Genomic DNA, 15,452 nt, shown 5'->3' on the forward strand with positions numbered 1-15,452 from the left:
CTAACTCTATAGATATTTTATCTCTTCCTTACAGTCATTCCATGAGGGATATTACCAACTTCATTTTATAGATAAGGAATTAAACTCAGAAGCTCAGTAACTCATTTAAATAAGTATGGATCTGGGTTTGTGCTCTTTTGTATGTAACAAATACACTACAAACTTGCAGCTTAAAACATACACGTGTGCCTTCACAGTGGGTCCTCAGCTTCGGGTCTCAGCAGAACTCAAGCTGTCACCCAGGACTCCATCTTTTCTGAGCTTGTTCAAGTTGTGGAATTCAGTTCCTTGTCGGTTGTAGAACTGGGGTCCTGTTCTCTTGTTGGCTGTCATCTGGGCCTTCTCTGCCCCCAGGAGGCGCCTTCCTAACATGTAGGCCTCTCCGCTGCACTGCGCTGCTTCAAGGCCAGCGGGAGGGAGCTGCTCGCCTCTAGAAGCCAATTTAAAGGGCCCACGTGGTTGCTCTCCCTTTCAGTTAACTCAGCCAGCTGATTAGTGACTTTAATCACAGTTGTGAAATCCCTTTTACCGTGTGATGTAGCGTAATCCTGGGAATGATACCCCATCACAGGCATAGGTTCTACCCACGCTCAAAGGGACCCATTCATACAGCGTGTGCACATGGCGGGCGGGGGGAGGCGGGGGCCTTGGAGGGGTCCATCTTAGCATCTTCCCCAGCAGGGTCCATCTTAACTTCAGACGTTGTGCTCTTTCATTGCTTTTGTCGTCTGTCATATTAAGGATAACAGAAATGACAAGAAAGGAGTATTTGGGCCCTTTGGCTTTTGAAAGTGCTTAATGTCTTGTCTGTTACTGAAAATATTGCAGTGCCTGGAAGTAGTGAACCGTTCATGACGCAAGGACAGATGGCCACCAGCAGCATGCAGGACATGTACAACCAAAGTCCGTCTGGAGCGATGTCCAGCCTGGGCCTGGGGCAGCGGCAGCAATTCCCCTACGGAGCCAGCTACGATCGAAGGTGAGTGTCTCCTGCTGTGGAGATGAGATGATTTACTGCAAACTGTGCTCTCCTCACACACATTTCTGAGCCCTGGCCACTGATGGCAACACTAGTGTCTGCTTTCCTGCTGGAGTGAGTGTCAGGTGGCTGCCTTCAGTCAACAACTGGGGAGAAGGCCTTTATCCTCAGGCCCCAAGTACAGCTGTGTTTTTATTACTGGGTGCCCAAAAGCATAGATTAGAAATATGCCGGGGCTGGGCTGGCCATGGCAAGAGGCTTCTCCCTAAGAGTGCAGAGCCGCGGTCATCCTAGTCACTGTCACCACGCCGAGACCGCCGCCTCCAGCTTCCACGCGTGGCTTCTCTCGTGACCTGCAGCCCCTGCTTTCTGCCGGAGGGCGAGGCCTGGGCACTGGTGCCACCCTGGGCTGCCGGCAGACTCAGGCGGTGGTGAGTTCTCGGTAGGGTCTTCCAGGCATTGCTTTTTCAGATGTTTCCACTGTCCTATGAACTGTCGAAACAGAAAGAGAATACTTTGCCCCTTAATAAGCATCTCCGAGAAAAGCCGCAGCAGGTTTTTTGGGGTTTTTTTCAGAATAGCATCTTGATATTAAAATGGCAAGTTAGGTTGCATTACTGGCCTGGAATATTTTAATAAGATAGAAAGTAAGTCACTGAAATGCCTCTAAGGGGTGACAGCAGGCTGCTTCCTAACGGCGGCTTAGACTGGACTTCTTCCTATGAACGAGGCCCCTGACCTTAGTCCCGCCCATGGAAGCCCATTCCGCTGCTTGGCATGTCCGTTACCTCCCTAATGGAGAAGTGCTCAGAAACAAAGCCTTCAGCTTAATTTGATTTTTAAAGGAAACTAGTGGCGCCGCAACAGGAGGCCCTCTTTCTAGCCGCAGCCGCACGAGCAGGCCTTAGGGCGGGCGTGGTTTCCATTGTCTCCCTCGGAATCCCACGTGCCAGGGCCTCCGTCAGGCCCCTCAGTCCACATGCCGGGGCCATAGGGACGGTTAGTGAAGTGGCCCTGGTTTAACACAGAGGGGGAAAAGCTTTTGAAAAATCTCACTGTTTTACCAAATAAAGTTTCTTTCCTTCATTTTCTGTGAGCTTGGTTCTTGAGCTGCGTAGCCTCGTGTGCTCAAAGTGATACAGTACTTTGTAACAGTGACTCAAGAATCTTGTAATTCTGAGCCTGGCCATCAGTGAGGGTTTATCTGTGAAATCTGCACTGGTTGGTTAACTGTTGTGTCATGTGCAGTGTACCGGGTCAAGGATTTTACTAGGATTTGGATTGTTTCTGAGGGTCCAGGAAAAGCTTTTGGTGAAGTAGGGGTGAGGGGTGGGCTGATGAGATTAAAAGGCAAACAGTCTTCCTGAGACGTATTTTCTTAAAGGAACCCAAGCAAGTGCACTTACCTGTTTCTTCTAGAATGCTGTCTACAACATTGCACAGCCTGGGTTTGAAAGTCACCTTGGCTCTACCACTTTAGGGTTTACCTCATTAAGTTTTCTCTTCTGAAAAGTGTTACTTGTTCAGCTTAAATTTCATCCACGTCAATTGTATTTCTTTCCTCCTAACTATAAAGCTTCTTTTAGATATCGACGTCATTAGCAAAAGCTTCCCCTATATCTGTTTTATATGTGGTACTCTAAAAATTCATTTATTTTCTTTCTTACTCTCATTTCTGACCATTTAGGAATATATTCAGTCTAAGTATTCTCTTTTTTACAAGATTCAATATACTAACTAAGCCAGTTTATTTTTTTTTTATTTCAAATCTATGGCTCTTTTAAACATGCTGTTTTTTATGATATTTATAATTTCTCAATATAAAACAAACGTATTGTTCATTCGCATTTTAAGACTTAATAGAAGTACATTTAAATCATCCCTGTTATTCTTTTCTGTAGCCTTTTAGGCTCATAGGACATTGAAATTTTGAGTAGTTTGGTCTGTACTAACTTAGCATCATCTGGATTATTTTTTAAGTATCCCTTTAAAAACTTGAACTGTTTGTATTCATGACGAGAAAGTAGAAACATTTTCTGTGACTGTGTGTCAGTGTTCTCGTACTCCTAGAAGTACTGCTTGGCTCCTTCGTTTCTTCTGTTGTTTCTTGCCCTCATTAATACCTCACATCAGCATGTGTCATGCCTCCCTGGTCCCTCAGGACGGGCAGGGCCTCTCCTCAAAGGCAGAGGGTGCTGGCTGGTCCAGCGGGACTCCTCCCACCCACCAGCCAGGGGTTGGCAGTGCTCCCAGAGTGGGTGCCGCCACCCCTGCTGCTGCTGCTGCTGCGCAGAGTGCCTCTGTGGGGAGGGTGCAGTGAAAGAGAGACAGCCGTGGAGTTCCCAGAAATGGACTCTAATTTTCTCCCTTGGCCCGAGGTCCATGGTAAATGAAGTTTTCTTTGAATGCCTCACTCTAGGCATGAACCTTATGGGCAGCAGTACCCAGGCCAAGGCCCCCCCTCGGGACAGCCGCCATATGGAGGGCACCAGCCAGGCCTGTATCCGCAGCAGACGGTGAGTTGGCGAGTGGGGTGCATCTCTACTTTCCGCTTAAAATTCAAACTCCTGTTACTTTTGAAGAGTTCTAGGAGGTGTAACAAAGAAGACGCCATTTATTGAACAATCAGGTTTTATTTGTTTATACTAAAAAATAGCTGTTGGGGTTTTGAAATCAGCAAATTAGAAATAGCTCTTGAAAATATAGCATGTTATAGAAAGTTTAAGACGTTCATCGTTGTAAATAATAAGCCCAAGTTCAAGTATATTTTAAGCCTATGTCTCTTCTGTATACTATTGTATCAAATGACATTTTAGCACAGAAATTTGCCAGTATGTTTTAGAGAGGATATTTAGAAGAAACAACGTCAAGTATTACATATTAATAGTGAAAGTTGACTTGTTTTTAAGAATAAGATATTAACGGTGGCGTATGTTGACCACACAGGACAGCTGTGTAGGTTTCTGCTGCTCATACACGGCACTCAGCTCGAGGTCTTCAAATGTGTGCGGCAACCTTGCAGTTTTCACACTAATGCAGAAGATTGCACGACATGCTGTGCTTTTCAGACCCAGGAATTTGCTGTTTCTAACCACCTTTTCATGCCTAACACCTCTTGTGAAATAGAAAGGACTTTAAACATTTTTTAAATTTTACTGGAGCATGTTTGTACAGTGACTTGTATTATCAAACCAACTGATCTTAAACAATTTTCAGTAAAGCGACAGAACACTAATCAACATCAGCGTCCCCCTCACTCAGTCTCGTCAGGAGGTCACGTGCGCGAGCCCCCAGCATCCCCAGAGGGGTGCTCAGTAACGGGCGGCGCCCAGCCCTGTCCTCTGGGGCAGGATTTCATGGAGAAGGTGACCTGGAGGAGCTGCAGGTTGGGGCGGGGCCGGAGAATGTCAGGTGTCAGGGCAGCACAGGTCCAGCCTGAGAAGCCAGGCCCAGTGTGGAGGCTCTTCTGTAAAGTTAGCCCCAAGGGGTCTGTTTACCCAGGAGCCCTTCAGGCTGGCCTCAGGATGCTCGGTCCATGCCAGCAGGGTCTCTCTCCCTCTCTGCCTACTGAAGGCATCCACTGTGTCCCTAAGCCACTGCCTGTGTCATAGTCACCAAAGCCATGCTCTCCCAAACTGCAGCCCTGGAAAATACCAGGAGAGAAGGCTGTTTTTCCCCACAGAAAATGTCAAGCATGTGAAAACAAACTGTGGAGGCTCCCTTCGGAGCACGTGACATGGTTTATATAGCACTGAATGCAGTACATAAATTGTTAGTCCTCAGTTGTCTTGGGAGCGTCCCATATTCATTTTGAAGTGAACATTCCACCAGGTAATAACTGTTTTGCATAATCTGAGTGTGTGATTATACCTGTAAAGGCACATCAGTATGATTTGTCTTTATATGACTTTTCAGAATTACAAGCGCCATATGGACGGCATGTACGGGCCTCCAGCCAAGCGCCACGAAGGGGACGTGTACAGCGTGCAGTATGGCAGCCAGCAGCAGGAGCTGTACAACCAGTACGGGAGCTCCTACTCCGGGCCGGACAGGCGGCCCATCCAGGGGCAGTATCCCTACCCCTACAACAGAGAGAGGATGCAGGGCCCCGGGCAGATGCAGCCGCACGGGCTCCCGCCCCAAATGATGGGCGGCCCAATGCAGTCGTCCTCCAGCGAAGGGCCTCAGCAGAGCATGTGGGCGACACGCAACGATATGCCTTATCCGTACCAGAACAGGCAGGGCCCCGGTGGTCCCGCACAGGCACCTCCTTATCCAGGCATGAACCGCACGGATGATATGATGGTACCTGATCAAAGGATGAATCACGAGAGCCAGTGGCCTTCTCACGTCAGCCAGCGTCAGCCTTATATGTCCTCCTCAGCCTCCCTGCAGCCCATCACACGCCCGCCTCAGTCATCCTACCAGACGCCACCGTCACTGCCAAACCACATCTCCAGAGCGCCCAGCCCCGCCTCCTTCCAGCGCTCCCTGGAGAGTCGCATGTCTCCAAGCAAGTCCCCCTTCCTGCCCTCCATGAAGATGCAGAAGGTCATGCCCACCGTCCCCACGTCCCAGGTCGCGGGGCCGCCCCCCCAGCCACCCCCAATCAGAAGGGAGATTACCTTTCCTCCTGGCTCTGTGGAAGCATCACAGCCAGTCTTGAAACAAAGGCGAAAGATTACCTCAAAAGATATCGGTAAGCGTTCCCCAGGCTCTATTCCTACAGTGAATTCCTATTGAGATCTAGAATTTAATTTTAGGCTAGACATAGTTCCTTAATCTCAAAGGGCTGAAATTCTGAGACACTCAACTAGGATGTGTTTTGGTGCAGGAGCAGTAGGTGGAAGCCGCTCATCTGAATTAAGCAACGGTGCCAGAGAAGAGTGTGAGTTGAAATGGTATTTTTATGTATGAGTGTGACTTGTGCGAGAGAGTAGAGCTCCAGGTAAGAGACCAGGGATTCCTCCAGACCTCCTACTGTGTTCTGGGCTTTAAGATTTGACCTTAACCAAACACTTAATCTCTGCCACATACGTCTAACAGAACAGAGGCTGATGAGATGCTAGGGTGGCCTGAGAAACTTTGACTGCAAGCCACTCTGTAATTTTGGGAACAACATACAGACAGTGAGTTTCCCCAGGAAGTAATGGAAGCTTGACTGTGATACGTAGATGGATACATGATATGCGCTATGGAATTTCATATGCTGTGAAGGCTAGAACCGATGTGATCCGTGCAGCGCTGCAGTATCGGGCCGAGGGGCTCTCTCAGTTGAATGCTGATGTCGCTTGTTCATCCCATTTGGAATGTTCTGAATGCTAATTAGAGATCCAGAATATCTGGATGTACACAGAATTTTTCTGCATGACTTTTGAAGTACTATTTTTTTAACATAGCAAAGGAAATAGAACTCAGTTGCATAAAAAAAATTTTCCAAAAATCTCAAAATCACTTGACTTGAAATCATTTGCAGTGATTAGAAAATTAAAGATATTAAGGGTGTTTTCAATCACTGGGCGTTATGGAGACAGACGGAGGGAGAAAAGTAAGGAAGAGACAGAGACACCGAGCATCATGTTATATATGGAAATGTGTGTGTGAAAATATACACATGTATTTGTGTGTTTATGTGTGTATAGAGGTGTATAAATAAATAAGTATATTTAAAGTTTTAAAAAGTTCTTAGTGCAAGTATACCAGCCTAGGGAAACTTATGTTCCCTATTTTAAAATGAAAGTTTGCCTTTTCTATTACAAAAGTATTGTGTGCCCATCTTAGAAAATTTGAAAGCTAAATGAAATTAAAATAAAGGTTGAAACCCGCGGCCCCTCGGGCAAATGAGATCACTGTTGGCATCTGGCGTTGGCTGTGGTGAGCGCGGGCGGATAGCACATGCTGGCTCGTACCGTGTGCTTCCGCCGGTTTCCTGAGACGGCTTCCCTCGAAATTTCAGACACAGGTGCACCTTCTCTCGTAGCCCCGTCTCATGACAGATCATCCAAACCTTCCATCTCACTGGTCTGGCTTCGTCAGTAACAGGAATGGGGAAAACAAACTCCAGCACTTTTACTTCCCATCCTCTGGTTCAGAACAAGCTCCTGAAAAATCTGAAACATCAAAGTGCTGGTACTTGTCTGAGGGCAGCGCTCTGATGGAAGAGGACGGCACGGGAGAACGAAGACTTCCTATCTGAGAACCTGCTGCTCGGGAATTAAACTTTGCTTATGTTCTGCGTATTGACCAGCCTTCCGAACGCCGCCTTGAGACATTTGTGAATGGAGCAGAAGAAGACAAACACAGAAAGGACTGTTTGCGCTTAACCACTCCCACCTCTGTGTAGCCTGCAAAGCCAAAGGCTCTTCAGCAGCAGAAGTTTCTTAGTGCAGCTGTCACCTCCGACTGAAATCTGAAAAGACCGTGTTTAACTGTCCCTCAGAACACTTGTTTAAAATCTGTATTTAACTTAACACTCTACTTCTTTTTTTCTTGTTCTTTTGTTATTTGCTGTTCTTTCTTACGTGGAGTTAGTATTAATCACAGCCTTGTTCTCTCCCATTTTTAGTTACTCCTGAGGCCTGGCGTGTGATGATGTCCCTTAAATCAGGTCTTTTGGCTGAAAGTACTTGGGCTTTGGACACTATTAACATTCTCCTGTATGATGACAGCACTGTCGCTACTTTCAACCTCTCCCAGGTAAGCCAGCACCGATCCAACCGAGGAACAGACGAGAACAACAGAATTAAGTAGTGCATAATGCTTAAGCTGATGCCTAATGTAGTCAGCACTCGCCAGCAAACATTTTTTATCATCGTAGTTGTCATAAACCAACATCAATCAATGTAGAGTTGTCTGTGAATTTCATCTGGAATTATTTATTTATTCAGTATAAATGTACACATACCTATATTTTTCATAAGAAAATGGTGACCTTGTGTGCACGTGTGTGTGTACACGTGAATGGAACAGACAATACTGATAAAATTAAATTGTTGTTCAGAATGAATACTAGCAGGCCAATGGGAATTAATCCAAATGTAACCAGTGTTGGCTATGCAGTAGGTTGCAATGAGACATTACCCCGTTTTCCAGGGGGACCTAACATCTTTTAATTAAAAAGAAATGTAAAATTAAAAAGAATTTTATGTTATAGAAGATGTACAGTGTATAGGTACAGTAGAGAAGACAGGCCAAGGAACTTCCGTGGACCCATCATTCAGCTGCAGTGGTAATGAAGTCATGGCCAGACTTGTTTCTTGGTCTGTTCCCTCCCATTTCTGCCTCTCTCCAGGTTATTTGGAAGCAGTCATTTAAAAGCCTACTACTTTTAATGAGCTTAAAAACCCTCCTTTATTCTGTGCTCGGCTTAAAGGAGCTCCCAGCATAACAGCCAGAAGACAGAAAGGGACCTAAGGATTAGGGCAAAGGCCCAGGCAATCAGCTGGACTACAGACTTTTTAAGAAATATTTAGAAACAAAAATAAGAAAAGGTTATTTTCCCTACTGTGTTTGAACAACTCTCTGCTTTTGCTGAAAAAATCCAAAACGTCTAATTCCCTTGCTTCTATTGAAGTCGGACCAGAATCTTCCATTTCCTCTTTCTCCTCTCATTTAAGTCCTCATTATAGTCCTGAAAGGCAATTTCTCAGTTGGTGGCAAGTGTATTAATAAGGTCATAAACATTGCATGAAGTCCTTTTTAACAGAAAATAAGTATTTAAAAATGTATACTGCCTTTACTAGAGTAATAAACTTTCATCCTTACGTGAGGTGAACTGCCCTTGAGCGCACTGTTTCATAACCAGATTTGCTTTAGCGGCTATCCCTCTTCCCTTGCCCTGGGAAAAACTAAACTTTTAAGTGTAGGGGGTGGGAAACATCCAAACTTCCACTTGAAAAATTATGCCTTCATACCCTAAGAGCAAGTACTGTCTGGTTGGTACCCAGGTTTTCCCTTACTTTTTTGGGGGGGTGGTAATTAGGTTTATTTGTTTATTTATTTTTAGAAGAGGTATAGGATTGAACCCAGGACCTCGTGCATGCTGAACATGTGCTCTGCCACCAAGCTATACCCTCCTCCCTCCCCCTTACTTCTTAATAATTGTTTCAAACCTTATTTCAGGTAACTGACAGCAGGATAATAACATCTGTCATTAAGAAACCCTTTTTTACTGTTTATTCTTTATCATCCCTAAATGCAGTGGTGTGGGTGTTGGGGGAGGGAAGCGAGCCAGTTGCTAATCATGAATTATGTTGGTTTTCTTGATATAAACATTTACTTAAAGGAAATAAAACTAGTTCTTGTAGTGGCTTTTGTCTTTCAGCTGGAGTTGTGAATAACTGAAATATAAAAGTGCATTCTATGAAACATTCTCATTCATTTATCAGGGACTAAATTGGTTTGTTTTTAATTTTCTGTGTTTATGAGCTGCTACATTGCTGAAATTATCTTCTCCCCAAAATATATGGAGAATGTAAATTAGAATAACCTATGGCACCTAAGACAAAAATGACCATAAAATCTTAAGAATAATAACCATAAAAATCTAGGCAAGCAAAGTTTCAGATAAATAAGAGAAGAGAACAGACTCACTTTGGGTGAATGAGTCTATAAAATCCAGGTTCCCACTCTTCTGGTGATGCCTACATTGTATCTAAATCAGCAAGGTAAAGAAGAGCAAAGCACCCCTGCCCTGATGGTATCAGAAATGTGACAATAACAAGTAACTTTTCATGTAGACAGTATAAGAAGGTAAACAGCAAATAAGAAAGATGGTAAATGTTGGTTTGGTTAATAATGAAAAATTCAGGAAGACAGTTCTAACTGATACACAGTTTCTCTTACTTGGCGTAGCCAGAAAGGAATTAAAAGTGACAATAATCATAAAAACGCATTGCCATCTATCAGGATTTTCACCCTCTCAGTCCCGCCTGAGGTTATGACATTGTACCTCTTCTCCTTCTCGTCCTCTCTAGTTGTCCGGATTTCTCGAACTTTTAGTAGAGTACTTTAGGAAATGCCTGATTGACATTTTTGGAATTCTTATGGAATATGAAGTGGGAGACCCCAGCCAAAAAGCACTTGATCACAGTGCGGTGAAGAGAGAGGACAGCCAGTCCTTGGCTGACGATTCTGGGAAAGAGGAGGAAGATGCTGAATGTATTGAGGAGGAGGAGGACGAGGAGGAGGACGAGGAGGAGGATGGTGGGAAGACCGAGACCGAGGACCGGAGCATCACGGCTGTGACCCCCCCCGATGCCGCTGCAGATCCAAAGGAGAAGCCCAGGCAAGCTAGTAAGTTCGACAAGCTGCCAATAAAGATAGTCAAAAAGAACAACTTGTTTGTCGTCGACCGATCTGACAAGCTGGGTCGTGTTCAAGAGTTCAGCAGCGGACTTCTGCACTGGCAGCTCGGCGGTGGGGACACCACCGAGCACATCCAGACTCACTTTGAGAGCAAGATTGAAATTCCTCCTCGCAGGCGTCCACCTCCCCCTTTAAGCTCCACAGGTAGAAAGAAAGAGCAAGAAGGAAAAGGGGATTCTGAGGAGCAGCAAGAGAAAAGCATCATTGCAACCATCGATGATGTCCTGTCTGCCCGGCCAGGGGCTCTACCAGAAGATGCAAACCCTGGTGCCCAAACCGACAGCAGTAAGTTTCCCTTTGGAATCCATCAAGCCAAAAGTCACCGCAACATCAAGCTGCTGGAGGATGAGCCGAGGAGCCGGGATGAGGCTCCGCTCTGCACCATCGCACACTGGCAGGACTCGCTGGCTAAGCGCTGCATCTGTGTGTCGAATATCGTCCGGAGCTTGTCTTTTGTGCCTGGGAATGACGCCGAAATGTCCAAACATCCAGGCTTGGTGCTGATCCTGGGGAAGCTGATTCTTCTTCACCACGAGCATCCCGAGAGGAAACGGGCGCCGCAAACATATGAGAAGGAGGAAGACGAGGACAAAGGGGTGGCCTGCAGCAAAGATGAGTGGTGGTGGGACTGCCTTGAGGTCTTAAGGGATAACACGTTGGTCACCTTGGCCAACATTTCTGGGCAGCTAGACTTGTCTGCTTACACGGAAAGCATCTGCTTGCCAATTTTGGATGGCTTGCTGCACTGGATGGTGTGCCCGTCTGCGGAGGCACAAGACCCCTTTCCAACTGTGGGACCCAACTCTGTCCTGTCGCCTCAGAGACTTGTGCTGGAGACGCTCTGTAAACTCAGCATCCAGGACAATAATGTGGACCTGATCTTGGCCACGCCTCCATTTAGCCGTCAGGAGAAATTCTATGCCACGTTAGTTAGGTACGTTGGGGATCGCAAAAACCCAGTCTGTCGAGAAATGTCCATGGCGCTTTTATCGAACCTTGCCCAAGGGGACGCGTTGGCTGCAAGGGCGATAGCTGTGCAGAAAGGAAGCATTGGAAACTTGATAAGCTTCCTGGAGGATGGGGTCACGATGGCCCAGTATCAGCAGAGCCAGCATAACCTCATGCACATGCAGCCCCCGCCTCTAGAGCCCCCTAGCGTGGACATGATGTGCAGGGCGGCCAAGGCTCTGCTGGCCATGGCCAGAGTGGACGAGAACCGCTCAGAGTTCCTTCTGCACGAGGGTCGATTGCTGGATATCTCGATATCAGCCGTCCTGAACTCTCTGGTTGCGTCTGTCATCTGTGATGTACTGTTTCAGATTGGGCAGTTATGACATCAGTGAGAGGCAGCATGTGTGAGTGAAGACTAGAGGCTCCCGTATAACTGGCTGTTTTCTGTTCTTGTTTCTCCAGCGTAGGAAGAAGGAAAGAAAATCTTTGCTCCTCTGCCCCATTCACTATTTACCAATTGGGAATTAAAGAGATAATTAATTCAAACAGTTATGAAATTAATATTTGCTGTCTGTGTGTATAAGTACATCCTTTTGGGTTTTTTTTTTATTTTGTTTTGTTTTTTAACCAAAGTTGCTGTCTAGTGCATTCAGAGGTCACTTTTTGTTTTTCACATACTTTCTTTTTAATGTTCTTTTCCATGTTGTACTGCATTTTTTGGGAAGCGAATTGACTTTAAAGAAAAAAGTTGTGGCAAAAGATGCTAAGATGGGAAAATTTCACCACACTGAGGCAAAAAGGTGGAAAATTATCAATTTCCTAGCTGTGCTATTCTTCAGGTAATGAAAAAATAAAAACTGTATCCCATCTCCCAAAAAGCTCTGTGCAATAGAAACTCCTAGAGATGTAGGTACAGGGGCTCACAGAAGTGTGTCAGTCAGCAGGCAATTATGAAATGATACTGGTTTCTTCACAGGAAAATGGTTACATTAGGCTAGGAGCAAAAACAAGGTTTTTTTTTTAAGTTAAGATTGAAAACACATCCCTGACAACGATCAATGGAAATTGCTTCCTCACCACTACCGTCATGTCTGCTGTCTGTCGTTTGACCTTCCACATGACAGTTCTTCACAATTCCTTTAATCATTTTTTAAATATTTTTTTTACTGCCTATGGGCTGTGATGTATATAGAAGTTGTACATTAAACATACCCTCATTTTTTTCTTTTCTTTTTTCTTTTTTTTTTTTTTTTTTAGTACAAAGTTTTTAGTTTCTTTTTCATGATGTGGTAACTACGAAGTGATGGTAGATTTAAATAATTTTTTATTTTTGTTTTATATATTTTTTCATTAGGGCCATATCTCCAAAAAAAAGAAAAAATACAAAAAACAAAAACAAAAAAAAAAAACAAAAAAAAGAGGGTAATGTACAAGTTTCTGTATGTATAAAGTCATGCTCTATTTCGGGAGAGCAGCTGATCACAATTTGCTTCATGAATCAAGGTGTGGAAATGGTTTGCATATGGATTGATTTAGAAAATGGTTACCAGTACAGACAAAAAGGAAAAAATACAACTAAAAGGAAGAAACACAACTTCAAAGATTTTTCAGTGACAAGAATCCACATTTGTATTTCAAGATAATGTAGTTTAAAAAAAAAAAGAAAAAAACTTGATGTAAATTCCTCCTTTTCCTCTGGCTTAATGAATATCATTTATTCAGTATAAAATCTTTATATGTTCCACATGTTAAGAATAAATGTACATTAAATCTTGTTAAGCACTGTGATGGGTGTTCTTGAATACTGTTCTAGTTTCCTTAAAGTGGTTTCATAGTAATCAAGTAACAGGAATTAGGGGAGATACAGCTGTGTACTAACATAGCCCCTCTTTACAAAACCCTGAGGTCGGGAGGGACCTTTAGGGGTTACCTACTTTAGAGTGGGGAGCAACAGTTTGATTTTCTCAAAGTATTTAGCTCATTAGTCTTTGTTTGAAGAAGTCAACTCTAGCAACATTGAGGTATGAGAATTTTTGATGTGTATGGGAGGTGGCTGCCAGCCCACGAGGTGACAGCCCAAGGGCTCACTGGCCTGACAGTGTAAACACCTTGCCTTTTACTAACCCCGTCGTAATTTCGATCAGAGTACAATCTATTCCGTGTTTCTCCTGTGTGCCTCAAAGTTATTTTGCATTTAGTTTACTCCACCGTGTATAATATTTATATTGTGCAATGTTAAAAAGAATATGTTATATTGTATGTGGTGTACATAGTGCAAAGTGATTATTTCTATTTCAGGGCATATTAATATTCTCATATTCCTTCCTACCTGGTGCACAGTAGCTTTTTTAATACTAGTCACTTCTAATTTAAACTTTTTCTTCCTGGGTCATTGACTGTTATTGCATAACGATCAATTTCTTTGAAACTGCTGCAGAGTTAAGCTGTTAGTGGACACCCTTCTGACTCTACCTCTTCACACACCCCCCAGTCTCAGCAGACTAAAAAATTCCAAGTCCTGTCGCCAGACCTGGTATCCGGGTGCACGTTACTCACAGTAATACATAGAAGGGTTAGACAGGAGCACTCAGTTATAATCCGAGTGTGAAACATGACTCTAGTGTCGCAGGAAAAAATTTTTTTCTGCAAGAGGTCTCATCATCTATCAACTCCCACGTTAACTTATGTAACAGTGCAGCCAAATACATGTTGAACTTAAAATCCATTTATAATTCTACTTTAAAGACATCTGCTTGCTAAGAACAGATTTTAGTGCTCCAAGCTTCAAATATGGAGGTTTGTAAGAGGGAATTCAGTATTACTCTAATTTCTCTCTTACATTGTACGAACAAAAAGTGTATACAGACTTTGAAGTTTGTCAATCAAAAGAGTAAAATCATTACAAAAGACTACTGTTGTCATGACTTGAGTTGTAATCAATACCTAGAGTCTGACCATTGAGCAACAAGATTTTACATACTGATATGCAACGTAATCTCTAGAATAACCCAGGAAGATTTTAGCATCCTTTCTACATTCTCACCCCAGAAGGAAGACTGCAGAAGCCCATGAAGAGCTTACCGCCTGCCTGAGATCATCTTGCCTACAAACTGAGTTATTGCTTTGTCCTCAAAACTAGTTGGGTTTTTTTTTCCTAGGAGGCTTTTCAGAAATTTACAGGATGCCCATACTTTAAATGTGTACAAAAAAAAAAAAAGATTAAAATAAAGGTGCAAAGAAAGTTTAGTATTTTGGAATGGTGCTATAAAGTTGAATCTGTTGGTATTTGAGTGAATCTTTTTAATGTCACATAAAAGATTATTGGGTGACACATGTGCAAAAATAACTATTCAAATGTTTTGTTTGAGGTTGAGAATGATATAGAATCAGTTTTTCTTGGTGAATTTTGCCTATTCAAAAACTAGTTAGGGCTGTGTTTTTTAAAGTTACAATAGTGGTTTTTGTAAAGGGTATGAGCAGTTTCGTGATAGACAATGTAAGCAGTTAACTACCTCTTTTACGAAAAGCAGATGGCTTTAGCCCTGAAATCATCCATTTAAAAACTGCTGGAAATCCTTCGTTTTTGTCAAACACCATGTACAAATTCCCATTATCTGTTCACCTTCAAGGAAGCAGAGAAAGTATTATAAATGAGCCATAGTGACCATCCGAACAGCCCATTTTCTTCTTGCTGAGTTTTGTTTCACTTCTTTATCTGGGGAGCTGAGCGCAGCTGCCCGGCAGGCCCGCCCTCCCCCACCCCTGCCCAGCAGCGCCCTCGGAGAGCCTCAGAGTCAAACGAGCTTTTAAAAATGCCAATAAATATTTTCGACGCTAGTATATAAGCTGCTCAGGTGTCACATTTTTCACTAATTCAGCAGAAACACATTGAGCACGTGCTGTGTTACCAAGCTCTGTTCCAGGCGCTGAGGAGTCACCAATGAGCAAAGACCCTGGTTCAGCCACGTTTCTGGCCGTTCTTGTCAATTACAGAAATCAACTCGTCTCCCAGATACAGTGTTTATGCAGTGACAGCACTGAGTACATTTTGTAGACCAAGAAATGAGGATCTGGCTGTGGAGACTCAGGGTCTGGTGAGAAGAGGTCTGGACTGAAAATCAGAACTCAGTGAAGTCTCAGCCGTGGCCTGACCCAC

General features: G+C 43.9%; 1 protein-coding gene across 8 annotated transcripts in view; it reads left to right on the top strand.

The window, feature by feature from the left end:
- ARID1B (AT-rich interaction domain 1B) overlaps positions 1-13,080 on the top strand; it is a 380,554-nt gene extending 367,474 nt beyond the window's left edge. For all 8 annotated transcript variants that reach the window (XM_072966099.1, XM_072966096.1, XM_072966101.1 and 5 more), the window contains 5 exons: positions 829-979; positions 3,399-3,495; positions 4,895-5,678; positions 7,545-7,675; positions 9,955-13,080. In XM_072966099.1, the coding sequence (XP_072822200.1) occupies positions 829-979; positions 3,399-3,495; positions 4,895-5,678; positions 7,545-7,675; positions 9,955-11,679 (2,888 nt within the window). In that variant the 3' untranslated portion in view covers positions 11,680-13,080. The remainder of the gene's footprint in view (positions 1-828; positions 980-3,398; positions 3,496-4,894; positions 5,679-7,544; positions 7,676-9,954) is intronic.
- The last annotated feature ends 2,372 nt before the right edge of the window (positions 13,081-15,452 follow it).

This window comes from Vicugna pacos, chromosome 8 (assembly GCF_048564905.1).
Source record: "Vicugna pacos chromosome 8, VicPac4, whole genome shotgun sequence".
In the NCBI taxonomy this organism is placed as follows: domain Eukaryota; kingdom Metazoa; phylum Chordata; class Mammalia; order Artiodactyla; family Camelidae; genus Vicugna; species Vicugna pacos.